We start from the raw sequence: 26,530 nt of genomic DNA on the forward strand, positions 1-26,530 counted from the left end.
TAGCAAGAAGCGTAAGTATTCTTACAGGCCGCTTGATAAACGAGCGGAGCTGGCCCTGAGGGATCAGCCGCCGGCTCTGGCCGACCTCCGCGGTTCTCCTCAGCCCGAGGGGATGACCCAAAGCGCGGGCTCAGCGACCCACGCCAGCCCCACCGCCCCGAGGCCTGCCCTCGCAGCCCCGGCGGCTCTACACAACCGCTGGAAGCCGCCCCATTCCCGCCCGAGCCGCACCGGCAGACCCCGGGGGCAGCGGCCTGACGAGCAGCAGCGCTGCGCCTCCGTGACGTCCCACCCCCCCCGCGCCTCACGCACCCCCCCGCGCACACTGCGCATGCGCCCCGGCCCACCGCCCTGCCCCGCGCGGGCGCTCGCCCCTCCGCCCGCCCTCCGCCGGACCCCGGCAGCGCAGGTGAGCGGGGCGGGAGCGGGAGGGAACCGGGTGGGTCTCCCCCCCCCTCCCCCAGCAGCAGGAGGGCTGCACCCCACTCCCGGGCCCTTCCACCGCGGCCGCGCTCCTGCTGCCGCCCCTCGGTCGGGGCCCGCCGCCATGGTGGGTTGCCCCTGCCGTGTTGTAACTCGCACCCGCCCCCCCCCCCCGCAGGTGTGACGGGAAGCGGCCCCGCTTGCTTTGGCGCGGTCGGTCGGGATGGTTTCTCCTCCTCCCCGCAGCCCTCCGCCTCCGTTCTTATCCCCGGGAACACCCCCGCCCGCCAGCCGCAGGGTAGGGCGGCCCGGACCCCGCTGCCGTGAGGCGCTTCTTCCCCTCGGGGCGGGGAACGGCAACGGGCCGGGCTCCCGCTCACTGCTGACGGTTATTGCTGCCGCCAGCTTCGGAGACCCAAACCGAGCGTGGGTTTCTTGTAAATTAACCTCGAATTGGTGCAAATCACCGGCGGAAGAGCGGGCAAGGGTGGCACCCTCCCTGGGCTAGCTGTGCTCAGCATCCGAGGGCTGATGCTTTGGGAGGCACCCGTGGAGTCCTGTGCTCACAGAGCTCTTCGTTACCACGATTCAAGCACGGAGACAAAAATACACAAATAAACTGAGCTGGGAGTCCACACGTTTCAAGATGCTGCATGTAATTCGCTACTGTGGAGACTGCAGCCCAAGAAACCAGTGCCCCGGGCAGCTTAGTATTGACATCTTGTAATGGATAACAAACTGAGTCACTTCAGTTACCCCAAACCAATTATTTGTTGGGTTAAAAACCAGCAAGAAATTACCTGCTGCGAATGGGGAGAGCCTCAAGAGTTCCTAGCCTCTCCCTCCTTCTCAAAGGAGAATTTCAGATGCCCTCACTCCACCAGCTCTTCATATTGCTTCTTGAGTTTCCTTCCTGCTTTGATAGGTTCCACCTTCCCATCTCCACTCAAGCCGATTGCTTACTGGGTGCTGGGAAGTTACCATTTAATCAAGGTCTTAACACATAAAGGGTGTGGAGGTAGTTCACAAACCAGACCTCCTAGTTCATAGTTCTGTGTCTCCTCCTTTGCCTAGTCATTCCTATGTATTTTGCAGTAGTAAAAGTTGCAAAACTCAGAGATACCTGGCCTGTTGCAAAGGCTTCTGGAAATATAATCAAGAAATGGTTCACACATGTGTGACTACAGAAAAGTACTACAGCAGGTAAAATAGCTCATCAAATGTTAACAGACTAAAACCACAGCAGGTGTGTCATGTATGGCTTTGATTGCTTGTGATGAAATTAAGCTGAAAAAGGTTCAGCCACCTTTAAGCAATTGGGTCTGAGGTTTTCAAGTTAGTTTGGGTTGATTCCCCTATAATCTCTGCGTAAACTCTTGTGCCACGTTAAGAAGTGTGTCTGCTTTGTAACATGCCAAGATTGTACCTGTAGTTTCTGTGCAGCATGTGATTAGCAGTGTACTCATGACCTGGTTTGTTTTATAAATTGTTAGTGAGGTGTCAGTAGCCTGGCATCCAGTTTTCTAGCTGGCTATTTGTAAAAGCCAGTTTAATCAGTGTGGTCATGAGAGAACACAACCGTTGTGTAATTGCTGCCAGTAATCTGATGCAAGGCAGCACAGTAGTGTGTTAGCCAGTGACTTAAGTTCTTCCTCAGCAGGCTTCACCAAACAGATTTTGTAATAATTTCCTGTATGAATAGCTGTAGCTTCTTCCATTGTGAAGCCTTTTATCTTGTATTACCCCTGCCCCCTCCCGATCTTGAACAGATTTTGAAGGAGCCTTACAGCTCTGGGACAAAAGGAAGATGCTATTGCCTTATAGTTTGAGCCGTTTGACTTGTGGGTGTAGCATGAGGCTGCAGCCTCAGTGGATCTTGACTCTAGATAAAAGAATATGGTGATGGTTGGCAGCTAAGGCAGAGAGCCCTGAGAGGATGGGGCTGATGGGTGTATGGGAAATGGTGTTTGGCTGCAGCTCTGGGATGCTCTGGTGGGTACCATGCCTTGATTTATACATCTAGGATGAAGGGCAGCTGGCAAACGACTTAGAAATTATTTTGCTCTCTGTTAACACTTCCTAGGAAGTGGACTAAACACTGCTGTGAAGACAAACTACTGTTATTTTTAATCAGGTCCATCAGAGAAGACAATAGTGCCTCTTCTTGGTGAGGGCCTGTTCTGTGTTCTTAAAAATGTAAAGTACGAGATAAAATTTTTATTACATTATCTATCAACACTTGATGCTCCCAGGAATTGCACTGATTTGCAGTGGTTTTTCTTTTGTGTTCTACTTTTTGGATATGCCCAAGGTTACCTTGCATAAATAAATCGCTTCTTAAGTACACCTGTATCTGCAAAGCAGAGTCCTTTGCTGTTCTGGGGCTTCTGATGGGTTTTGGTTGTTGTTCTGAAGCAAAAGTAAATCAAGCGTAAGTAAATCACGGAATATTTATTAGGTTGGTTGTTTTTGCTTATGCACAATTGAACTAAATTGTCAGCCTGTCATCCCATAAAGCCTGGAAGACAGCTGGCCTTTCTGGAGTTCGATGGAAACTGGGATTAAACCTCAGCAGAACTTGGTTGAGCATATTCATATATTGGATCAAAGGAGCAGTGAAGAAGCTATCTCAAAACAGGATTAAGGGATTGCTAGGCAGAACTATTTCCAAAAGGAGGTTTATCTGACTATGCTATTCATGCCCTACAGAACACCTTTTCTGTCCTTTTTCTGTTGCATTTTTCCCAGAAAGAGCAATCCTCATTCACTGTTCGTGTGTCTACAGCACTGATGGGGTTTATAGAAGCAGATGAAAGATGGTGCCAACTGTACCCGTTTCACTGTTTTCTGAACTACTTGTGTGACAGGTAACACAAAACAATAATACATGTCAGTTTTTGCTACAAAGAACCCTTGAAATACTGAAAGGATCTAGAAATTTTATAGTAGTGTTGTCCAAGAAAATTTTTTGTTAATTTCTACAAAAGCAAACCTGGTGGTTTTAAAAAAGCTAAACCAGTTAGATGTGTGGTTTCTGATTTTTTTTTTTGTTAAATTAACTTTCTGCTGAAAAATACAGTAGGCTTAGGCTTGTAAATTCAGTGTGTAACTTCAACTTTCCCATGTTTTCCAGCCTTGTCTGATTTGACGAATTAGCATGAGCATCTGAGCCGTTTTGCATGAGGTTTCCATAACTCCTTTGATGGAGTTGGTGACTGGAGAAGAGAACTGGGGTTTTTCTACACTATTTTGTCTGTCAGTTTTTTCCCCCCTGTGTGCCTTCCTGGTGATACAGCTGTAACCAGACTGAACAGCGAACAGCTGCCTGTGCGGTCCCTGCCAAAGATGCCGCTTGGCTGCAGTTTGCACTGCAGCTGCCTCCTGCCCTTCCAACTTCTCTCCGTCTCTTCCTTAGCTCTGCCAGCTGCCCTTTTTTCAAATTTTTCTTAGTACAACACAGGGCAACAGCTAGACTTGTTCTGTTAGCTAGATTAAACTGGAGAAGAGTTTGTGACTGCATATGCTTATCTAATCTTGTGGTCAGCAGCACCCAGAGAGACTCATCAGGCTCTGTATTAGACAAGTAAGTTTTACCCAGCCACACATACAAACTTGTACATGTTTATATGCATGCAGTCTGTTTGTAGTTGAGTCACTTCCAAAACCTCTCTGCTCATACAGACTTTGCATCTACAGAAGGCAAATTTCTCGTCCCCTTCAATGAAAAGGCCCTTTTGTTTTCTGAGCAATCTGTTCTCTGCACAGATCGTGATGTGATTTTTTTGTTCGTCTCATGGGTGGGTAACCAAAATTATGTACAGGATAGTTGGTGAAACCTAACCTGCATCTTGATTACTCCTGGGCTTCTGTCTTCTTTTTTCCAATTTCAGTACCGCTGCTCCTAAAGAACATTGGATTTATGGCTACCATAATACCTCTCATCTGAATGCTGCCTAGCTGCGCTTATAGTGGGAGTCTGGGTTTTGTTTCTGTTTTGTATCACTGAAATGTCTTCCTCCCTTCTGTCAGTGAAAAAATGAGGACGATCCCCTCTTTCTGGGGCACTGTCTCCCAAGGTACCTGACGGGGAGAGGAGGCTGTGTACTCCAACATCTAGGTTGGCTTGTCGGCCAGGATTCCTGGGACTTAACTTCATCACGGGAAAACAGTGATGTCCATTCATGTCCTGCTACTAATGTCTTCCATTTCTTTTTGCTTCAAAACTATTTGAGGTATTTTACCTCTACTGAACATGAGTATTCTATGTGACTTGAGGAATTTTACACTTAATTCAGTTTCAGATTCAGCTAGAATGTCTGAATCAAAATCGCTTTGCTTTAGGATGTTACTGTTGTCTGAATTGCAACAGATGTAAGATAATGTGCTTGTGCTTGTCCCATCCCTGCTTGCTTTTCTAAGTTTGAGGAGTTGAAGAATAGCTAGGAGGGGGTCCTTGGTCTCTTGCCTGAGGACCAAAACAGCAACTCAGGGGTCTGGAACAGTTGCACTCTGGGAACAGCAGACATCATCAATATTTCTAAATATTTAACTTGAACAAAGAAAATTGCTGACCTGCTCTCAGCAAACAATGGAGAGCTATAAACAATGTGTGGTTTGTTTTTTTTATACAGACAGTTACTTCTCCATGGAAAGTGTCAAGCAGCTGTCTACAAGGAATAACAGATGATGTTATGAATGAGGCACTTCCTTTAGTTTCCTTAGAGTCAGTCACTTTCTGTGACGGTCACTTACACTCTTAATACACTCAAAATACTAGACTGTACAGAGGCTGCTAGATGTTCTTAATTGCCAAGATGAAAAGGGAGCACACGTTACTGAGGGTTTGAATGGCCGTGGTAGTGTTTTGCTCCAGAGAGGAAAGACTCCGTGTGTAAGTCTGCAGCATTCACCCAGTACTAAACTAACCTCAAGTACACTTAGATGTTATTGTTGCATTACTGTTGATTTGGGGAGCAAATCTGTAAACGGCTCTTCTCTCTCAGTTTGTGGATTCTTAGTACATAGTTAACAGAGCATCGCGCATGCTGACCTAAATGATTAGCCTGATTAGTCCTTCTAGCTAGTGGTTCTTAAACTAGTGAACTTCTGTGTAATTGAAGATATGAAAATACAACTTCAACTTCTTGCTCTTTTCATATGCTATCCCTTTAAGGCCGTGCAATGACAAAACTATTTACCCTTCCACTTGAAGCTGGAAGGAGGAGTAGGTTTGGAGTTAAAATATACTGACCTTCATGACTTCTGGATGACCTTCAGATTTCCAGAGTTTAATATCTTGATTGAAGCACTACTAAGACTCATTTCTGTTCTGTTTAAAATCTGAGAGCAGTAAAGGCCTGTAGCTAAGCATTCAGATCAGCCCAAACCAGTATTTTCTGCAAAGGAAACATCTATTCTCTCCTTCTGTCTGGGTCATGATAGATTCTATCACACATTTCAATACATTATCTTAATATTGTGTTTTACATCTGTAAGATTACTTCTCTTTGTGTTTAGTAGTGCACTGTGTTTGATAAGACTGGCTCTATATAGAAGTATGGTAGTGGCTCTTTACTTACCTTAAACCTCCAATTGTGAAAATACCTCGATTTTTCAAATAGATGATATAATTCATAATTCTCGAGCCAGATACAGTTAACAGCCAACTGCATATATACAGTGACCTGGCCCTCCATCCTTCAAAATTAGCTTTATGGCTGTCTCATGGCTACAGCTGGTACTTTCTAGAGCAGATTATCATTTGTTTGAAGACTCAAACTGTGAGATGCTGTAATTAAAACAAGTGGAGGATTTGTGGCTAGATATCTTAAAAAGATTTGGATGATCAAGTTGTATCACAGAAGCAAAATGCTTCTGAACTGGTGACTTGGGGGAAGAATGAAAATCTCATATAAGATATTATCATCTGTCACAAAGTCGCATCAAAATGAAACTGAAGTGTGTCAGACTATCACTAGCTGAATATTTCCTTAAGGTTATATTAAACATGTTAATTTTTAACACGTTGCAGAAACTTTTTACCTGAGGAGCAGTAACTGACTTGCTCTCATGTTCCCGTATACTTATTTGATATTGCCATACTGGGAGCTCCCTTGTACACGGCTGTGTGCCTCACTAATGGCCTTCATCTCCTCTGGTATGATTTCTAGTTTCTTCCCCTGCAATACCAAGTGTGTATGTACTAAATATATAAATCCAAATATGTGCTCAACTTCTTTTCTTACAGGTGAGAACTCAGAGCATCTCCCAAGAGCTTCATTTGATAGAATGGATATGGATGAAGAGCATTGCTTAAAATCTGTTATGTTTAGCTTTTGTGTTATTGCTCAGTTTATTAAAAACATTAAAAAAAAAGTCACCCCTACAGCACTGATTTATCATAAGACTCATGGGTTTTGTGTTGGTGTTTACAATGGCATACCCAGAATAGGTAAAATGTATGCCATCAGCCTCTTCCACAGTGAGACACAGGAGAGTTTTGGAAAGTATATGTGCAGTTGCAGTTAAAGCACGAGGATAAATGTAGCATATATGCCAGATGGAAAAACCTTATGACTTGGGAGCTGCGAACTATCATTCAGTAGTCAGTGGCAGTTCTGTCTGAAAGCAGCTTTTCTAATTGGCTGTAAAAATACTGTTAGGTGTGAATAGCTAGGGAGCGGTGAAGTGAGCATGTCAGTTAAGGACCAAAATAAGCAAGAGTTCCCTAGAAGTGTAGGCTAAAGTTGCTGTATCTCACCTCTGAATGAATAATACATGATGCTTTTCAAAACCCTTGTACAGCATTTCAACTTCTCTCTTTTTCCTCTTGCTTGTCTATGTTCCCTTTTGTAACTTCAGTAGGTTGCCTCCAAAGCTCTGTGTTAGCTTCATAGCTCAGTGGAGTAGTGACTTCTTCAAAAGGGGACATTAAACAAAGCAGAGGTGGTGAGTATGACTAGTGGAGGATGAATTTGAAGTTAAAAGAAAAGAACCAAAATATCAAGATTTTTCCACCTAATGAACTAGAAAAACATCTTAGTATAGTAATTTGTCAAATCTGGCATAACAGAAGTTAAGTTTTCAGCAGAAAAAGGTATTCCTTGCTATAAACTATACAAAGATCCCATGATCCATAATATCTTTGAGCTAGTTTGTGGTTTTGGAAGAAGTAAGATCTTTCTCTTAGATACCTTTTAAAGGAAGAATACTTAGCTTGCTTACAGCACCATTAGTGAATATTCTAGGCATGTTTGATCTTGCTTTAACCTGCCTGGCCCAGTGCAGCCAACAGCCTTGTCACCGCACAGGACGTGGAGCTGGCAACAACCCTGTGACCTACAGCAGAAACGAGTATGATGATTGCCTCAGGTCACTTCCTGCTCTTTCTCCTCAATGCATGAGGAGTTGCATGGGCACTTTCAAAACATCCCAGAAGAAAATCAGTTCTGCTTCCAGACATGTGACTTACATTTTTATTGTAGAAGAATTTTTTGTTACTTCAGTCAGTCCACTTCCTCCAACACCAGAGTCTGTGAGCAGAAATCACTGAGCTACAGCAATCAGCTCTTAGCGTAGAATGAAGAGTGAATGCATAATAAATTAACCAGAAAACATGAAAACCAAAGCTAGCCAGTGTCAGAGAAGAAAATGCTACTAAATACGCTCTCCAGAGACTTTGTCTAAACCCTTACAAATCCATTTGCTTCCCTTGCTAGAATCTAACAGAACTATTTCTTGTAAGCTGAATCAGTAACTCCATGCTTTCAAACGGTATTTCATTTTTTCTTGTGGACTTCATTAATCTTCCACAAAGCATGTGGATGCACAGCCTAAATCTCACTGAGTTGGCTTTCATGGCTTTTAGACACACAGAGATGAAACTTAAATACCAAACTGGAAAGGAGTTTGCTCTTCCCTTACTGTTTAACTTTTTTGGCAAATAAAAAGCTGGACTTCAAGCTTAACCTAACTGAAACTCACAGTAGCAGGAAGAGTAAAATATTTGAGTGACAAGCAGAAAAAGCCTTCTCCCCGTTGTCTGTGGTACCCCTGATTTTTCTTTCAGCCCTGGGAAACCTGTGATGTCAGCATAGCTAAGATGCCTTTAGCCCAAACTGTGTAAATCTTAGACACCTTAAATATTTTGAGCTAAGCTGGGTAAACAGTCTAAAATAAAAGCTAGCAAGCAGCAGCAAACCTTTGCATAACACTCGTCGTGCTTTAAGTATTAGTCTATTGGATTAATAAGGTTGCTATTGTGTAAATTAGTCATACGGTTGCTGAGTGCAAATTCCTGTTCTCTAATTCTGTAGGAGGTTTTTCTATTTTGCTTACATTTGCATAAATGCACAACACACTTAAGGATTGCTTTAGCTTTTGAAGAGTCCTAGGAAAACTGAGTAAAAAGTACATACAAAATACCTGTGGGGGTCAGATCAATAGTCTGTCTGTGGCAGCAGTGATGAGAGATGCTGTTTAGGGAGCACAGCAGCACAGCTGTTTGTGGGCTGTGTCCTTTCTGTTCCTCTGCCATCCACAGCAGCAAGAGCAGGAATGGTGGGAGATACATCCTTGCCTTTTCTTTTTTGAGAATTGTGGGCAACAAGTTCACAAACAATGTTTTTTCCTAAACATACCTGCATAGGATTCTTGGCTGCGGGTCTTTTTCCACCCTTTCTCCAAGTAAGATTATAGGTAGTACTTCTAACATGTAATCAAAGTGTTAGGTACTAGCAGTACCTAATGTCTCATTTGTTTTTTTGTGTTTTTTTTAAACAGGAAGGTGAACAGAACTTCACTGCTTTTTAGGACTTGACTCCTGATGGGCTGGATTTTCTCTTGGCAGGAGTTTTTGAAGATTCACGCAGTGAAGGAAGAAACAGCCAATGGCTTCAGAATCCATGGTCCCAGAGCAGGCAAAACATCATCTCATAAAGGGAAAAAGGCGGCAGCAGCAGCAGCAAACCAGGTGTTCCAACAGTGACGGTGAAGAAGACGTCTTTGTATTTGAAGCAAATGAGGCGTGGAAGGATTTTCACCGCTCTCTTCTTCACTTCTTTGAAGCTGGAGAGCTCTGTGATGTTACACTGAAGGTGATACTGTCACACATCCATTGCATTTAACAGTCTGAAGATTAAGCTGTGAACAAGTGTGCTGGAGGTGGCTGTGAATTTGGGCAGGGGAATAGAAGCCAGAGAATAGCTGTTGGATCTAAGGCATCTCTAGATATGCTTGTGGGTTTTTTTCTTATTTAGGAAGTTTACAACTGAAATGTAAACACTTAAGATAGTGGCGGTCCAAGAGAGCAAGCGCATGATTTTGACCTCACCCAACTTGTCTCTGAGCAAGTTTCCACAGTTGATCAATATATCACTGCGCAGTTTCAGCTCCTTGTAGCCTCTTTGTTCTCACACACTTTCATCCCCAATTTTAATCTCTACTTTTGTATTCTGTGTTGCTCTGCTAGCTCTTTCCTAGCAAACAGGATTTCTGGAACAAATCTAACTTCCAACATTCTCAAATAATGAAAAAAAAAACCCCAAACCAACAACCCAGAAAATTATGTTCTACAGCTAATCAAAGAGTAAAGGAGGAGGAAACCGGTTTTATGACTTGCATAGCATTGCTTTAATGCATTCTTTGTTACTCAGCTGCATATTACTTATATCCTGATCACAATAAATTTATATCTAGTATCTGTAACTGGTTTCCAGCACCTACAAGTATTAGGCGTTGCTTAGCTAGGCAATGTAGTAGTGCGAGAGAGTTATTTAAGAAAAAGAGATGAATCATAGCTCCTATACCAAGAACAAATGATTAATGCCTTTAAGAGAAATTATTTGCCTGCCAGTTTTACTCTTAGGAAAATCCTTGACAGACGTGTGTCCTTGGTGCCCCTCTGGTAGGCATCTCATGTTTCTAAAACGCCTGGGAGACAATGGAAATCTCCAAGAGGAAGAGGGTTTCTCTCCCTTCCACCCCAGCACACAGCAGAAGTAGAACAAGCAAGAACATTTCTCTGTTCTGCTTCACAACAGGTAGGAAGTTGCCTGTGAGCAGGCACTAGATGCAGCAGCAAATAGGTCCAGTGGCTCGTAACAGCTGAGGTAATGCTCACAGGACACTGGCTGACAGTACTGAAGCTGCTCCAGACAACATGAGAGCTATGAAACAGAACTTGCCTGAGAGCTCATCATCGGGTCTTTTTACAGCTGTCATTTTAAAAGGTGTTTTGGGGAAGAAGGTTTGTGTCAGAACTCTTAACAACCCTCCTCTTCCCTTGACCTTATCCTCGCCTTTCTCCCTTTCCACTCACCTTTGCCAAAAAGGCAGAAAGTCTTGTTTTATAACCATAGTTAAACGTATACTCCTGGTAGGGAAACTTGTCTTTAACTTGTTTAACTTGCCCTAAGTTAGGCTTTGTATTAATGTTCATTTGTATTATTTGTGTGGAGCTGCTTTGGTAATCTAAGAATATTAGACTGCACAACTGGGCTTCCAGCCCTCAGGTAGAGAATGTCATCTATGGAGGCTAGAGCAACCTACTTACACCTTACCGTAAGGCTTCCTAAATCACTGATTTTCAAGGAACTGGTAACTATATCTTGAACTAGGGTTTTCTGGAGGGCTTGATTTTTCTTTCTGTAGTGCTCGGGCCTTTCTCGTTTTAAGAATAATTACATCTCTACTGAACTTTCTGCTTTTGTGTGTGACCTCTGATAGTGAGCAATTCCAGCACTGCTGTTGTCAGAGCAAGTATTGATTTAACTTCTGGCTCTTAAAATATGATAGTTCATAACTGGAGGGGAACTCTGATTTTGAAATACCGAGAACATGCTAGATCTTTAAAATGAAGCAGATCTGGGTAAAAGAGTGAAGCCACTTAATTCAAAAGAAAGGTCTAATTAGAGAGCATGGGATGATGGGCAGAATAAAAAGCTCTGGAGGTGAGAATGGCCTCGGAGCTTTCCCTGATACAGCAGACCAGCTGGAAGCATGTTTTTGCATTAGTTGGAGTGCCAACATCGTAACAGTGATAATCCGTGGGAGCACACAGGGAGACTTCCTCTGCTCCAGGGAGTTAACATCTGGAATTTCACCTCCTGTACTGCTGGTGTCATATGAACAGCTCCCTGTTAGGAGGTGGAGAGTGGCTGGTGCATACCATCTGCTTTTCTCCTGCTGGTTTGGTTTTTGTTCATTTGGTAAGTCTATGAACTGCTCCTTCTGGAGTGATCTCATTAACTCACACGGAACCATCCATCTCTCCTTTCGTTTAATCTGCATACTCCTTCATGTATGTTTGCTTTCTGTACTCAAGTTACTGCTCACCAGGCAGGTTACACTGGTGTCCATAATGCACACTTTTAAAAAGGGTAGAACAACTGTGTATCGAATCAGAGCTAAAAAATTCCAAAGTATCCTTTATAATTTATATAATTTAACATCCTTTTTTTTTTTTTTTTTTTTTAATTGCAAGACAGCTCACTGTAACACCTTCATCTGAAAACACGTGTAATTCGAGTCTGTCGGGGAAACTGGTTGCTTAACGCGGCCATCCCATTATGTTAGTGCAGCCTGCAGAGTGACAAAGGCTGTAAGAAAGCATTCCTGTAACATAATTAAGTAGTGGATTGTTCATTTACCTTCAGTATTTACATTCGCTTTCAATGTCATGGAATTCTAGAATTTTGTAAGTGAAAAGCTTATTTTGTGCTTTCTGATCAGAATTTTGAACAATACCTTGTCTTAATGGGGCACACGCTATCTCTTGCGGCTAAACAGCTTCTAAAAGCCTTGAAGTGATTGGTAACTTTTAATAATCCCTGTAACAGCTGGTATTACTGTGGTTTTACATAAATTTGCTTCTAAAACAGCATTATCAATTCCTCAATAGTAGTAAAAGTCCAGAGGTTTAAATTCAGTAGCCTAAAAATGTCACTTTACAATGTCCCCCCCCAAGTATCTGAATACACATAAACCAGACAAGTGCCTAGCAGTCTCCTCCTGTCTCCATGATGCATCTAAGAAGGTTCCTAAGGATGTTTCAGTTTAAAAATAGAACACGGCTCTTAAAGAAATGCAAGTTCAGTGGATCAGTGCTTCCTTGTGTTATGGCCTCGCCCTATGCTGGCGTACAAGTTACAACTCAGATCTGCTTAGAATATGTTGATCTAATGTCAGAAGCACAGGGGAAATGGAGTTAATTTGTTTGAACAAAATACAGTAGCTCAATGCATATTGAGTTCAGAATTCTTATTTCAGCTTAAACTGTCCATCCTTTCTGAAACTTACATTCCAGTAAAAGATTGGGGGTTTTTTTGTTCGTTTGTTTTTTCAGGTTGGTTCAAAGCTTATCTCCTGCCACAAACTGGTGCTAGCTTGTGTCATACCTTACTTCAGAGCCATGTTTCTTTCAGAAATGGCTGAAGCCAAGCAGACGTTGATCGAGATCAGGGACTTTGATGGCGATGCAATAGAAGACCTAGTGAAGTTTGTGTACTCCTCCCGGCTTACTCTGACGGTGGATAACGTCCAGCCTCTCTTGTATGCTGCTTGCATTCTTCAGGTGGAACTGGTAGCCAAGGCGTGCTGTGAATACATGAAGCTGCACTTCCATCCCTCCAACTGCCTGGCAGTCAGGGCGTTTGCTGAGAGTCACAACCGCACTGACTTGATGGACATGGCTGATCAGTACGCTTGCGAACATTTTACAGAAGTGGTGGAGTGTGAAGACTTTGTGAGCATGTCACCACAGCACCTCCATAAACTCCTGTCCTCCAGCGACCTGAACATTGAAAATGAAAAGCAAGTTTACAACGCTGCTATCAAGTGGCTGCTAGCCAATCCACAGCACCATGCTACGTGGCTGGATGAAATACTTGCGCAGGTAGGGCGGACCGAGGGGCCGGGTGCCTGTGTCGTCACTGGTTTAGTTGTATAATCAACTTTGTGCGTAGGCAGATCTCAAGATGAAAAACGTTCTTAGCAGTTGGTGCCTCATCTTGGCGTTCACAGTTGTGAGTTGACAGTGGAAGCAGGTTAGATCTCTGAAATATATTAGGAAAAAGTCATATTCTCCAGTATCTGTAGAGAGAAGAGTACTCACTTTATGCTCATGGCTGGGGGGTGGGAAGCCAACAGAAAGCTGCATCTGTGTTAGAGCAGAAACTTCTTCGATTTGCACACAGTGGAGAGCAGAAAGCCATCACTTCACTTGGTTTGATACTACTACAGCCTGAAATGCTCACTTCCCTTCCTAGTAAATAGTTGTACCTAAGAAAGGAGAGCAAAGCTGTTGAAGAGGTTTTTGACATGGCTGGGAAAGTAAAACTGTAACAGAGACGTGTCACATCAAGTTGTGCTACTTCTAGAATGTTCCGTATATCTAATTAACAAAGGACATTAACAATGAACAAAAATGTATTAGACCTACAAGCAGGCTAGGAAATGCACGCTAGACCCTTTAATGCTCACTAGGCTGGCACTGCTGGTTACCTGTAGGATCCGAAAGGAGTTTGCGTTTTGAGTGTCTAGGCTTGATACGAGTCCACTGCTTCTGAAAGAAACATGTACAGGTATCAAAAGGTCACTCAGCTGAAGCTATTTAAACACCCGTCAGCCCTCCTCCCGTCAAAGCTTTAGGTACTTCAGTTATCCAAGCTCCGTATGTGCTGCTTATGGGAGTTTAAAATCCAGTATTTGAGACAGGTCTGGAGAACCTGTGCTGGGAGGAGGGGGGGTACATGCCATGCTCTGCAAAACATCCTGTGTTTCTTAGCAGGTAGGATCAACTGTGCTGTTTCAGTTGTCACTGACCTGGAATATTTTGCATTTGACAGAATTGCTAATATTGGCATCATGTGAGTAACGAGAGGTCCACTAACGTGCTGCTGTCATTGTCTTCATGCATCATTTTTCACATTTCTGGTAGAAGATCACAACTGTTTATTAACTGTCTTCCAAAAACCTTCAGTTTCATCTAGACTAGCATGAGGTTTTTGGTACAAAAAACCCCCCGCTTCTTTAGTACACCACAATTAAATTCACAGGCACTATAATTTGAGATTTTTTTTTTAAAAAAAGATTGATTTTTATTGCTCAGTTATGCTAGCAGATGAGATTAACAGCTTTATTCTGTTCATGGAAACCAGAGTCTAGAACAAAGCAATGAAGAAGTAAACCCCTTCCTGTAAATATGGGTTATTTGCCAGAGTATATGGAGCCATTACTGCTAGCAGAAAACATGACTGGGCTTCTGGACAATTATTATCCACATCCTAATCAGCCTTACGGGTTCGCTGTTACAGCGAGGTTCTGAATTGGTCAGCCTTGAGTTCTTACCACATCGCAAGCCTCGTGAATATTAGGAGGGCTGTGGTGGTGCTTTTAACCAGACTAAAATAAGCCGGGCCAAAGTAAAGGAAGAAGTGGGACTGAAAGCAAGTGGGTAAGGAAGAAGCAGTAGAGACACGTGCTTACTTGAAGACACGGACACTTGTCAGCCATAGAACAGCACCGTCCTGCTGCTCTGAGAAGCACCGGAGATACTGGACTTCCTCACCATTGCTGCTGAGCTGACTGGGAGCTGCTTTACAGTGTTGACTCCAAACCTTAGGATGTCAGATGGTGGTTTAACTTCAGTTCCCCCCCTGCTAACACCTGTCCCACCTTTGCAGCTGATTGTACTTCATATTCCTCACTGTTTCTCTTACAAGGACAAAAGAAAGGTTTGCTGAAATGAATGACTGTGGGGAGGAGGATATTTCAAGGCAGTCTTGGAGAGGCTGACCTTATTTTGGATCTGTCCTGCTACTGGGGATTGCTCTGGGCAGTGACCACCTCGAGCCTCACCCAGAAAGAGCCTTCTGCTCCTCAGCCTGGTCACCAGCTCTCTTCTGGGGAATCGCAGGAAGGACTTGGGGAAGGAAACAATTAGCTCTCAACTTTTTCCTTTTTTTTTTTTTTTTTTTCGTAAATCCTGTAGTCTTGTCAAGTCCACAGTAGAGAAAGGTGTTACTGCGCTTGCAATACGTCCTGCATAGACACTTAGTTCATGCTGACAGTGTTTCCTTTTTGACTTGCCACCCAAAGAAAATGAACCATTCTAGCAAAAGCCCTCTTACACTGGCATAGCAATGAGCTGAAAATTCATACCCTCAGCAGACTAACCTGACACGGTCTGTCCTGGTGAAGTCACCGATGCTGCCTGCGTCGTGCTGGGCAGGTGCAGTTGCAGTACAGGCAGTGCCACTTCTCCTTCCTCTGCTCAGCCTGGGCCAAGGGACAGTTCTCCACTGCTGCTTAAATGCAAATGATTGTAGCAAACGTTTGTCACTAAAAAGAACTGTTCATATCACTGTTATTCTGGAAAAAAAAATTATGAAAGCCGCTCTTTTTAGTGAAGAGCGTGTGGCTGGCAGCTGGCTCAGACACTGCCATCTGTTACGCGTGCGTCACTGCAAACGGTGAGACCCAGCCAGTTACTCCAACTCTGTTCATTTCTGTCAGGTACGTCTGCCTCTCTTGCCCATTTGTTTCCTTATGGGTGTTGTGGCAAAGGAAGAGATTGTCAAGCAGAATCTAAAATGTAGGGATTTGCTGGATGAAGCAAGAAACTACCACCTTCACCTGAGCAGCAGGGCAGTGCCAGACTTTGAGTACTCCATTCGCACAACACCAAGGAAGCAGACTGCTGGTAATTAAATGTGTGTCTGATTATCCCGTAGGGAGTGGTGTGGAGAAAAGGCGGCACATCTGTGCAGGGTTCCATAGCTCGGTATAAGTAGTTGTTAATGACGTCACGCAAAATTGTGAAAGCCATTGTGTACCTCTCGGGTAATTAGGGAATGTGATGTGCTGCATTTTCCTAGCAGAACTTTAGCAGCCATTTTCTTTCTTTAAGGCATTATTTATTTATCCTGATGGGCTGCATCTGTATTAAAGCTAGAACTGTTAAGTATGTTATGACCAGGCAGTATGCTCAAAGCTATACCAAAACCAGCGGACACTTACCTTTTGGTGCAAGAAGGTTGAGCTAACTTTTAAACTCTTTGGCAAACCTACACCAAAAGTGAGTGATGAATATTAGACTGCAAATACCAATCTTTACATTGCTTTATATTTAACAAACAATCTGTTTATCTCCCTGAGCAAAATCACAAAAAGTATATTTAGAATATGCACTGGTTTTGCAAGAGCACAGATAGTGAATTGCTATAGCAGCATGCCAAGCAAAGGCCAAAATCCAGCATCCAATTACGCAGGGCAATGACTGTGCCCCTTGAAACAAAATACAACCTCCTGACCTACGTAATTTTCAGTTCACTCTGCTATACAACTCTGGCCCCTGTCTTCTTGCTAGTTTTCTGGAAACCTGTTTTTCTTCTTCAGGTGTTCTGTTCTGTGTCGGTGGCAGAGGTGGATCGGGTGACCCATTTCGCAGCATTGAATGTTACTCTATCAGTAAGAACAACTGGTTCTTTGGCCCTGAAATGAACAGCAGGAGAAGGCACGTGGGTGTGATCTCTGTGGGAGGTCAGTAACCCTGTTCAAGCAACCCTATTCAAAAGCCACTTGTTTGCTCCTTTTGCTAGAATCAGTACTTTTACTAAATAAATCTGCCTTGCAATGGCTGAACTGTTGGGCATTCTTCAGTTTAGTAAAAGCTTCTTCCCCATGGGGTTTTTGATTCTGAAAGAATCTGAGAGTGTGCTTACTGGAAAAATGTTACCGTGAACAGAGAGAGTTGGGGTTGTTCACCCTGGAGAAGAGAAGGCTCCAGGGAGACCTTATTGCAGCCTTCCAGGACTTAAAGGGGACTTATAAGAAAGATGGGGACAAACCTTTAGTAGGGCCTGTAGCAATAGGACAAGGCTTAATGGTTTTAAATTAAGAGAGGATAGATTCAGACTAGATATAAGGAAGAAATTTTTTTACAGTGAGGGTGGGGAAACACTGGCACAGGTAGCCCAGAGAGGTGGTAGATGCCCCATCCCTGGAAGGGTTCAAGGCCAGGTTGGACGGGGCTCTGAGCAACCTGGTCTAGCTGAAGATGTCCCTGCTTATTGCAGGGGGGGTTGGAACTAGATGATCTTTCAGGTCCCTTCCAACCCAAACCATCCTATGCTTCTTTGAACTGTTAATAGGTGATGTAATTTTTTTTTTTTAAATCAATTTGTAAAAAAGTGGCCTTCCACAGCAGAGTCACCCAGAACTTGTTAGTACTCTTACTAGCTCCCTTCATACTTAAATCCGTACAGGCAAGTCACTAAGGCCATAACTCTTCCAGGAGAGACCAACCTTTATTTTTGGGTCTCCATCTTCTGAAACCAGGTCCATGCAGTCCAGAGCAGCTTAGCACCCACAATACAACTTCCCCTTCTACATGGGTAGCCCCTGTGTTGCTGCAGCAGAACAGAGATGATTTTTTTTCCCCTCATAGAAGATCCGGAGCGACTGATATAAATGTCCCAAACTGATCTGACCTTCAGTACTCAAATTATGGGAAGATTTTTTTTGTCTATATATCTCAAGCTTTGTATAAAAGCCCATGTTAGAACAGATCTCTCGTTGAGTACTACATATAAAAATGTAACGTCTGTACTTTGTAAAATCCTGATACTGAAAACATTTGAAAACTTTAACCTTTATTTGAGCTTTTTGTCTCCACTTACCTAAATGAAAACTGAAATGTTGCCAAGCAGTCTCTGTATCGAAAGAGGTGTGTGTGTTTCAGGTAGAGTCTATGCAGTAGGTGGACATGATGGAAATGAACACTTAGGAAGCATGGAAGTATTTGATCCCCTCACAAACAAATGGATGATGAAGGCATCAATGAACACGAAGAGGTATGTGTCCTGTGATCCAAAATTTAAGTCTTAGTCTGTGATATATCATTTCTTGCTGATGCTGAAATACATCATGTCTGTCCTGCCTTTATTTGGGGTTCCAAACTATGGTATCTTTAGGAAATTTTTTTTTCCCCCTATTTTGGGGCTTTATGCTATCAAACACCTTTATTTGCTAGCTGTAAAGCAAACACAAATCTGTATCACGTACTTGCATACATCACATATTTGCACAAACACGAAGTTGTGCGTAACACACTACAAGTATTTCACAGTGCCAGACTGCATCCTCCCTCTCTCCAGGGAGAGGTCCTGGCTGGTGCCATGGGTTATGTTTACACTTTGGCTTTCTTTTGTCGCTCTATTATCCTTTTCTTCTTTTCTTTTTTTTGGGGGGGGGCTGGCTTCTGGAGCAGAGAGCTCTTCTAACTCCAGCCGTACTTACATTGTGACAGCCAGGGCCTTTCTGCTATGCCCAATAAAGAACTTGAAACTGATTAACTGGTTCTGTGCGGTTTTTGCTCTTTTTAAGAATAAGCAAGATAACTGCCAGCAGAACAGGCACAGTGAAATACTTCAGGCCCAGGAAACCAATAGCTGCCTATGTTTTTGCCACAAAAGCCCAGAAGCACTAAAACACTGAAAGTCAGACTGAGAATGTTTCTTGCCTTTTGACATTTAAGATTCTTTTAAGGAGCTACTAGACTGCGAGATCTGTAATTTTTTGTTTCTGCTGTCATTAAATCATCCTCCTTAATTCTACATTCTGTTTTTTAATTTGTTGTTTTGAGAAGCATCATGTACAAGTAGGAGTAAAATACTGAACGTGGCAAAGTCCTAAAGCTATTTGTAGTGTGACCTAATCAAAGTAGAAGACCCAAGCTCCTGGAAGTAGCTTCTTGCTCCTCTTCCTCCCTCCTGCCACTCCTGCCAGGGCTTATTCTCTGCAAACATCAGCCCTAGATTTCTGTGGCATTTCTTATACAGTGCCTTGGTAAATGAAAGGGCTGCTGTGCCTTGGCTATGCTCCACTCCTCCCATTCGCGGAGGTGATGTCGCGTTACTTAGATGAGAAAAAACTGCCACCATTGACAGTTATCTGCTGAGGCAATTTAAGATAAGCCCAGGATATTGCCACAAAAGATTATGCCTCCCTTGCTCCTGCCTAAGTATCTTCGAACCTGCCCTCTGTGTAATGAGATGAGAATGTTCTCAGTGAAATGGTAAATCACTTCTCTTGGTAGTTCAAGGGAAAACTTAATGCTTACATTCCAGAACACACTTTTCCTTTTGTAGTACTGATCGTACTCTCTTATTGGTAGATTCAGTAGGAAAAAAAAAAAAATCTGACCACTATTTTACCACAGACTTAATAGAAAATAACAGAATGGAAGAAATTGCAATTAAATCTTGCTAGAGTTCAGTCATCTACTATCCAGCACAGGTTTGCCTTTTAATATGTATTAATACCACCCCTTAAAAAATAATTCCCAAATTGTAGCAGCAGCTACACCAACACAGTTAAAGCCAGCAGGTTTTGGTTCTCCATCAGACTCAATAAAACAAGATAGAAGGTGTAAAATTCAGTACTGAGGTAGTGAAATCAAATAATTTCATATATCCAACCATGTAAGTAGAGGACTTGGGCCTTAGGTGATATTCAGTTAAAACAGCTTCCATGACCCCCTGCTTTATTTTTTTTTTTTTTTTTTTTTTAAACAGGAGCTTTGTCTCTCTGCAGTCTAAAAATATTCTGGCTGCAACAGTCCAGTTTGTGGATAACACAATAACACAGAGGTGCCTGGGAGAGCTGAGGTGAAGTTAAGGTCAAACTCTAGAGCCCCTCTAATGGGAGGCTGCAAACATACCAAAGACTTTCAGGCTAAAGCTGCAAGACTGACACAGGTGTGCAGAGGGCCAGCCACAGTTCCTGGTCGTTATTTATTATCAACTTCACTTTTAAAATGGTCATTACTTTTTTCCCCATAGTTTGAAATGGGTGCCAGTCAGGTAACATTGCACTTGATGGATCTTTCCTGTTCCCTTTTGCACTGAGGTGTTGATCCTGTGGTTTTCTTAGGAGAGGAATCGCTCTCGCCTCCCTTGGTGGCCCCATTTACGCAATAGGAGGTTTAGATGACAACACTTGCTTCAGTGATGTGGAAAGATACGACATTGATTCTGACCGATGGAGCGCGGTCGCCCCAATGATCACTCCCAGGGGAGGAGTTGGCTCCGTAGCCCTTGTGGTAAGTGACTGTTCCCTCCCAAGTCAGGGGGCAGAACACAAGATTTTAAGCAAAATGCAGCTGGTGGGTCTGAGCACCTCCAGTCACCAAACCCCTATGGAACTGGGCAAAAGGTGAGACCATTTCGGGTAACGCGAATCTCCAACTGAACTGCGCTCCCTGTTCCAACAGTGTTTGAGGGACTGGGGGCAAGTACCAGGACCCTTCTAACAACGTCAGACTAATGCTTCAGGTCTCGTTCAGGAGACTCTGGTTTTCCTGGTTACTCTGTTTAAAGGTACTGAAGGCATCTGCACTTTATTCCCCATCACCACATACGCTCTGCAAAATATCTGCAACACTATGTCACTTTTTCACTTCTTTAATTGGAAGACAGAATTTACAAGTTGTTAGATAATTAAGTCTGCTGTTGGAATTCTTCAAGAAAACAAAATAATCAGGACTGTATGGATATACCACGTTTTCCTGTGATTTTAACATTACTTAGGAAAAGCTGAGTATATACAAATAGATTGCAAATAATCTTTCTCAATACAACTGTTTTTCAGAACCACGTTTACGCTGTGGGTGGCAATGATGGTGTAGCATCTCTTTCCAGCGTGGAGAAATACGATCCCCACTTGGATAAGTGGATAGAAGTGAAAGAGATGGGTCAGCGAAGAGCTGGCAATGGTGTCAGCGAGCTCCACGGCTGCCTGTACGTTGTCGGTGAGTAGGGCTGTGGCATTTTGCAGTGCTGTTTCTGCCAAGTGCTGGCATTTGGAAGAGGCCGTTGTTGCTAGAGAAACTGGGGAACAGATAGACCTGACCTGTACTTTGTGTTCTCGGGCAGGAGAAGCAAGCAAGCACAACCAAACAAAGGTATGTGAGCGAGGAGATAAAAAGCAGTTCCTAACCCACATTTCAGGAGGGCTGTACTGTTCAGGACAATGTGTCTATACAGAAAATCCTCTCGAGACTCACTGATCTCGCGTTTCCTTTCAGGAAAATGATTCTCAAGTTCACAGACTTTTAAAGCACTCTAGTTCTATTTGGAGTGTAGACAACAGCAGCTTTTTCACACAGTTATTCCACTGATTCCACAGCCTGTTGTCCTAGGCCTGTCTTGTTCTGCTCTACTTTGCACTTACCTGCTTTCCTGAGGGAGGAGGATGCCAGGTAGATACGCTGCAGTGAGAGCTGCAAACCTCTGCCTTGTGTATTATCCTGTGATTAAGAAGTTTTGAGTAAAATGCTCCTCTGACAGCTGCCCCAGCAAGGGGGATGCATCACTGAAGTCTTACTTGAGGATTTTTTTCCTAGTCAGGTATTCAGCAATGCTGTAGTTTGAAAACACCACAAGAGTTTGTTTTGCTTAAGTCAAAACTAAGATCAGGACCATCCTTTTACTGGTCTTAGTTTTTTTTCTATTCCAAATTAGGAGCTGTTTCATTTTAACTATGTGTAAGATGAATTCAAGGTGAAAATAATAGAAATACCTCTCCTTGCAACTTGACTAGAAGAAAACTGTCACTCTTGGTGATGCCTATACAGTGGCAGGAGGGAGAGCTGTCAGATACATTTTTAGGAGCTTGTAAAATTCATGTCAAGAAACAGAGCTGGACGCTGGCCCACTGAATGCTGAGAATAGCCTGATAACGTCAGTCCTGGATACTGCCAGCACTAGAAGTGGCTAAAAACTGATAATGTGATGATTTTTTGCAGGTGGCTTTGATGACAACTCTCCACTGAGCTCGGTGGAGCGGTTTGACCCACGTAGTAACAAATGGGAGTACGTGGCAGAGCTTACAACTCCGAGGGGTGGCGTTGGCATAGCGACACTGATGGGGAAAATTTTTGCAGTTGGAGGTCATAATGGCAACACGTACCTGAATACAGTGGAAGCGTTTGATCCCATAGTAAATAGGTAATTTAAAATTTGTTGTTTGGCTTAATAAGACAGTGAAAACACAACACGATAGAAATAACATGCAACAGGTTGTCTCCTGGTAATAATTGAGTAATATCCATGGCTAACGATGCAAGAGTGCTGCTAATGCCACTAGGTTATTCTTGTAAATATTTGAGCACCTCCCTCTGTCCATTCCTTGTCCTCTTCTCTTTGTTCAGTAAGAATCTACATGCTTCTGGTTGTTTCAATCTGATTTTGCACTAAATTTACCAGGGAAATAATAATAATAAACTAGTGGGGTGTGTTTTTGTGCAGAGTAAATAGCTAGACTGTATAACAGAATTTCAGACACAGAAAAGAGATCATTTCAAGTTGCTCAGGAAGGACAGGAACTTACTTTTCTTTTCTCCCCCTCTGCCATCGTCTCTAGGTGGGAACTGGTGGGCTCTGTGTCACACTGCCGAGCTGGGGCAGGTGTGGCTGTGTGCTCCTGTCTCAGCAGCCAGATCCGGGATGTGGGCCAAGGATCCAGCAACGTTGTTGACTGCATGTGAGCTCTGCTGCCTCCTCCAAATTCCAGAGGAATTGATAGTAGGGAGACAGCGCAGAGCTTTTAAACGCTGCGTTTTGTATGGTAGGTTAAGAAATAAAACCAATACATTTTCTTTGTGAAAATGTTACCTTCTGCAACTGTAAAGCTTTTGGTGGCTTTCTGTCAATAGTGATACAGAAAAGCCTCTGAAAACATGGAATAAAAGTGTCACTCGCAGGTGAAAACCTGCCAAGAGCTGCAATCATCCCATTTTTGAGAAAGTTGTAATTTCAGAATCGTGAGGCAGCTGTTGCAGGGACTCATTACTGAGCTGTAAACCAGGCATGGGGTAAGGAGAGGGAGTAGCAGCTAGTACTGCTGAGCCTTACCCCACAGCCCTGCTACATGTTTTCTGGAGGACTCGAGTGCCATTTAATATAACTTATTTTCAGGAATGTAGTCTTAAACATTTCCTAATTGTAGGAGAGCTTTGTAACACAAAGCATCTCAAGTTTAGAAGGTAACGACATCCCTGTTGCACCCTAAGATACCTGGAGCAGAGAAGTTCACTGCCCACCTCCCAGGGGACTGCTGGCAGCAGTGGAAATTGCAGGTACTCAGTCTGAAACCTGTCTTTCAACAGATTTTCTCAAACTAATACACTTGTTAGAAAGCTGAAAATGATTCCTGATCTGAGTTTAGCCACTGGAGTACTGGAACTCTCAAGTCTTCAGTAGTATCTGTAGTAACTATTCCCCACCCAAGGCAAGTTTCTGTTAAGAGGTCATTCCTGAAGTAACCTGTGCAATTTATCTTACTTTGAGATGATAGTGTGTGAAAACGTAGGCTTCAGCGGTGAAATCACCATTTCAATACACAATGAAAACACATCATAAAAGTTGCAGTATCCTGTAAAGACCTTTAAATGCAACTCTGTGAGATGACAGATGCAGTTTCAGTATCCAGCAGCAACTCTGTGGTAATTCTAGAGGTACTGGCTCTTTTAAGATAGTTAAGCCAGGAAGATCTAGCCTCAAAAGAGGTAGATGACTTCAGGCTTACATAAACCAAAGAGAATCAGCAACAAAAAGACGTGGAAATAAACCAGTACTTACATCAAAAATTGAAACAGGAACTGCACAGTGCTGTGTACAAAGGCTCCTTGTTACGCAGTCAGAAACCCTGAATTCCAGGTAAAGCCTAGCTGGGGAGACTGAAGGTTCCTGTTCCTGCACCCCCCTCAACAGACCAACAACTGACAATCCTTTGTGACCAAAAATCCTTTGTTACCAGGTTGTTCCAAGTGACCAGGGAGAGCAGCAAACTTCTCTGCGTTCAGTAGCAGGCAAGAGGCAGGACAGTAGAGCGTCAGGCCCTGTTGTGTTTTGCTGTTGAGTTACCATCATGCAGCTTTTCTGTTTCAAATGGCTCTGGTAGCACCCAGGGACAAAGCGAAAGGTACTGTAAATAATGCAACGTTGCAATAAAACATTTGTACTTCAAAGCACCTTGTTTATAGTGTGACTGGCGCGTGCTGTGGTGGGGAAACGTTACAGCATTCAGTATTTTTTGGCTTCTGCAGAGCACGATTCTCACCAGGAAGCCTTTATCAGCAGGGAAAATCCTGCGTTACAGCCACGAGCTGCCGCCCTTGCCCCCGCGTGAGGATGTGGTCAGCCTTGATCTGGCTAGGAGGGGTGGAAGGAAGAGTGCAGGTTCCCTCTCTGGAACCAAACAGGTTCTTCTATGGATGTCCTGGCTAACAAGGAAACTTAAGAAAAAAAAAAAAAAAAAAGGCAAGTTTTCCACAAAGTAACACTGACCGTGGCACCAAGCGGCCTGGCAGCATTGCTTGCCAGCTGATCCATTTCTCCTCTTGCTGGGAAAGCACTGGCACCCATGGGTGCAGCCCGTAGCTGACACAGATTTGGCGCTCACCTTCCAGGCACTGAGGGGAGACGCGTGCGTTCTGCAGGGAAATAGCTTCAGCAAACGCGCCGGGATTCAGTGTGGCGCGGGGGCCAAACACCGCTGCACCACAGACACCACTGCTGTGTTTCAATTCATGCCCCTTCCCCCAAAAACATCTGTGCTCAGGCTTCTGGAGGCACCTTGTTATAGGCTGGCAGGAAAACTGCACAAAACACCAGGAACAACCCCGCTGCCGGTATAGTGGTGTCCACGTTATTGATCTTGGATGGCACCAGAACTACAAATATTTTGTGCAGAACTGTTTTTAGAAATATTATTGCTGGAAACGTGACAATGATGTCGAAGTATCAAACCCTAAAAGTATAGGATTGCTGTGGCAACAACATAATGCCTGACCTGCCTATAAAGCTGTTGTGATTTAAGGCCAGCAAACTTGTTTTTCTTCCAGCGTTAGCAACAAGATGATGGTGAGGGAGAAGTAACGCAGCCCTCCAGCGGCAGCAGGCCCCAACTCCCACCGCCTCTTCTCATTTAAAACTAAACTCGGGATTTGCAACAGCAAAGTCTTTAAACGTTCAGGGTCATGAAAGCATTGCATCTAAACGGGATGCGTGTCTGACCCCAAATGTGGAATTGTTACTGCTTCTGTTGATGTTTTTCCTGTATCTAAAAGCCTTGATTTCACCCATAAAAGAATCAAAACCCCGATTATGACTATTAGTACATCCTGTAACCACAAAGAAAAAATTATTTTGGAAGAATCAAGTGTGTTCACAGCTACTCACCTCAAAGTTTCCAGCCTGCTGATCTTAACCACGTCCTGGGCTTCCAGGAGAAGACCAGACTCTGGACCGCTGCTGACCAGCCCCCTTGGCTGCGGCTCTCCAGCCCCGCACATGCAGCCACCCCGCTGCCGCCCCAGCTCTGGGCCCTGCTGCCACCCCGTCTCCTGCTGCCCCGCAGCCGCCCTCGCGCGCAACGCTGCTCCTCACCCCTGGGCTAGGGCCACGGCCTCCCAGTTCCTCCCAAACCATTCCACTGCCAAGGGCAGCGCACCCTCTGCTGTGCCACCCACAGCCATGTTTGCCTTCAGGAGATTTTAGTCTGAGCACTTTTATGTATGGAAGATCAATACAAAGACATTTCCCTGTAAATTTTTTATATTAAAACAGTAATTTCCAGCTGTATTTTTTTCAGGACATGCCATAACACCATGATGATGCAAGGACCTTGCATGTATAACTGTTTATATCTGTTTTTTTAAAATACGTCCTTTCAAAATAATCTTAAATTCATACCTTATTATTTACATTCAAAGGGGATTGTGAGAATTTGGTTATGCTTTCATGGCTTCAAATGCTTTTTAATATTGCTGTTCCCCAAAGGCATCTCATTCCTAATAGAGCCATCCTTGCAGCAAAACTGTTTGGATTAGACATCCTGCTGTTCAGATGCGGACAGAACTTTAGAAGGCAATGCACGTGCTACTTGCATGTTTTAAAATGTAAATAAAATACATGCCTGCACTCTCGGTCCCATCAGAAAGATTATGTACTTCCCTCCTGTTTGAACACCGGTGGAGAAAAAATGCTTTCACTGAAATGTCCGCCTGCAGAGGGGGGTGCAGCCCTGCAAATCATCGAGCTTTGCA

General features: G+C 43.6%; 1 protein-coding gene and 2 long non-coding RNA genes across 12 annotated transcripts; 1 reads left to right on the forward strand and 2 right to left on the reverse strand.

Moving 5' to 3' along the window:
- Nucleotides 1-344: 344 nt before the first annotated feature.
- KLHL8 (kelch like family member 8) lies at nt 345-24,451 on the forward strand. Of its 7 annotated transcripts, none has more exons than XR_012623223.1 (11): nt 2,864-3,290; nt 9,205-9,518; nt 12,767-13,315; nt 15,937-16,123; nt 16,819-16,962; nt 18,164-18,275; nt 20,356-20,524; nt 21,073-21,232; nt 22,229-22,430; nt 22,846-23,049; nt 24,241-24,451. XR_012623223.1 is itself a non-coding variant. In XM_074823858.1 (11 exons), the coding sequence occupies exons 3-11, from the start codon at nt 9,312-9,314 to the stop codon at nt 22,967-22,969; spliced, it is 1,854 nt and encodes a 617-aa protein (XP_074679959.1). In that variant the 5' UTR covers nt 2,864-3,290; nt 6,455-6,580; nt 9,272-9,311; the 3' UTR covers nt 22,970-24,451. The 7 variants fall into 7 exon arrangements, 6 of the variants coding, with proteins under 6 accessions (XP_074679961.1, XP_074679962.1, XP_074679959.1 ...); XM_074823858.1 differs by adding an exon at nt 6,455-6,580 and having other exon boundaries at nt 9,272-9,518; nt 22,846-24,451; XM_074823860.1 differs by lacking the exon at nt 2,864-3,290 and adding an exon at nt 345-409 and having other exon boundaries at nt 22,846-24,451.
- Nucleotides 13,077-22,826, reverse strand: LOC141923203 (uncharacterized). Of its 4 annotated transcripts, XR_012623226.1 has the most exons (6): nt 22,813-22,826; nt 16,441-16,487; nt 15,598-15,725; nt 14,908-15,038; nt 13,312-13,981; nt 13,077-13,213 (listed from the first exon to the last, which is right to left on the reverse strand). It is a non-coding gene; the product is annotated as an uncharacterized LOC141923203 (long non-coding RNA). The 4 variants fall into 4 exon arrangements; XR_012623228.1 differs by lacking the exons at nt 16,441-16,487; nt 22,813-22,826 and adding an exon at nt 18,102-18,189; XR_012623225.1 differs by lacking the exons at nt 16,441-16,487; nt 22,813-22,826 and having other exon boundaries at nt 15,598-15,902.
- LOC141923204 (uncharacterized) lies at nt 24,439-25,652 on the reverse strand. The gene is made up of 2 exons (XR_012623229.1): nt 24,886-25,652; nt 24,439-24,718 (listed from the first exon to the last, which is right to left on the reverse strand). It is a non-coding gene; the product is annotated as an uncharacterized LOC141923204 (long non-coding RNA).
- Between the last annotated feature and the right edge of the window lie 878 nt (nt 25,653-26,530).

The sequence above is a fragment of the Strix aluco genome, chromosome 4 (genome assembly GCF_031877795.1).
Source record: "Strix aluco isolate bStrAlu1 chromosome 4, bStrAlu1.hap1, whole genome shotgun sequence".
NCBI lineage: Eukaryota > Metazoa > Chordata > Aves > Strigiformes > Strigidae > Strix > Strix aluco.

Excerpts from the sequence above, each read along its gene's own strand:
- KLHL8 (XM_074823860.1), top strand. The coding sequence starts at position 9,312 with ATGGCTTCAGAATCCATGGTCCCAGAGCAGGCAAAACATCATCTCATA. Across the intron at positions 16,963-18,163 it reads GGGTGTGATCTCTGTGGGAG|GTAGAGTCTATGCAGTAGGT; the intron begins GTCAGTAACCCT and ends TGTGTGTTTCAG. Across the intron at positions 22,431-22,845 it reads TTTGATCCCATAGTAAATAG|GTGGGAACTGGTGGGCTCTG; the intron begins GTAATTTAAAAT and ends CATCGTCTCTAG.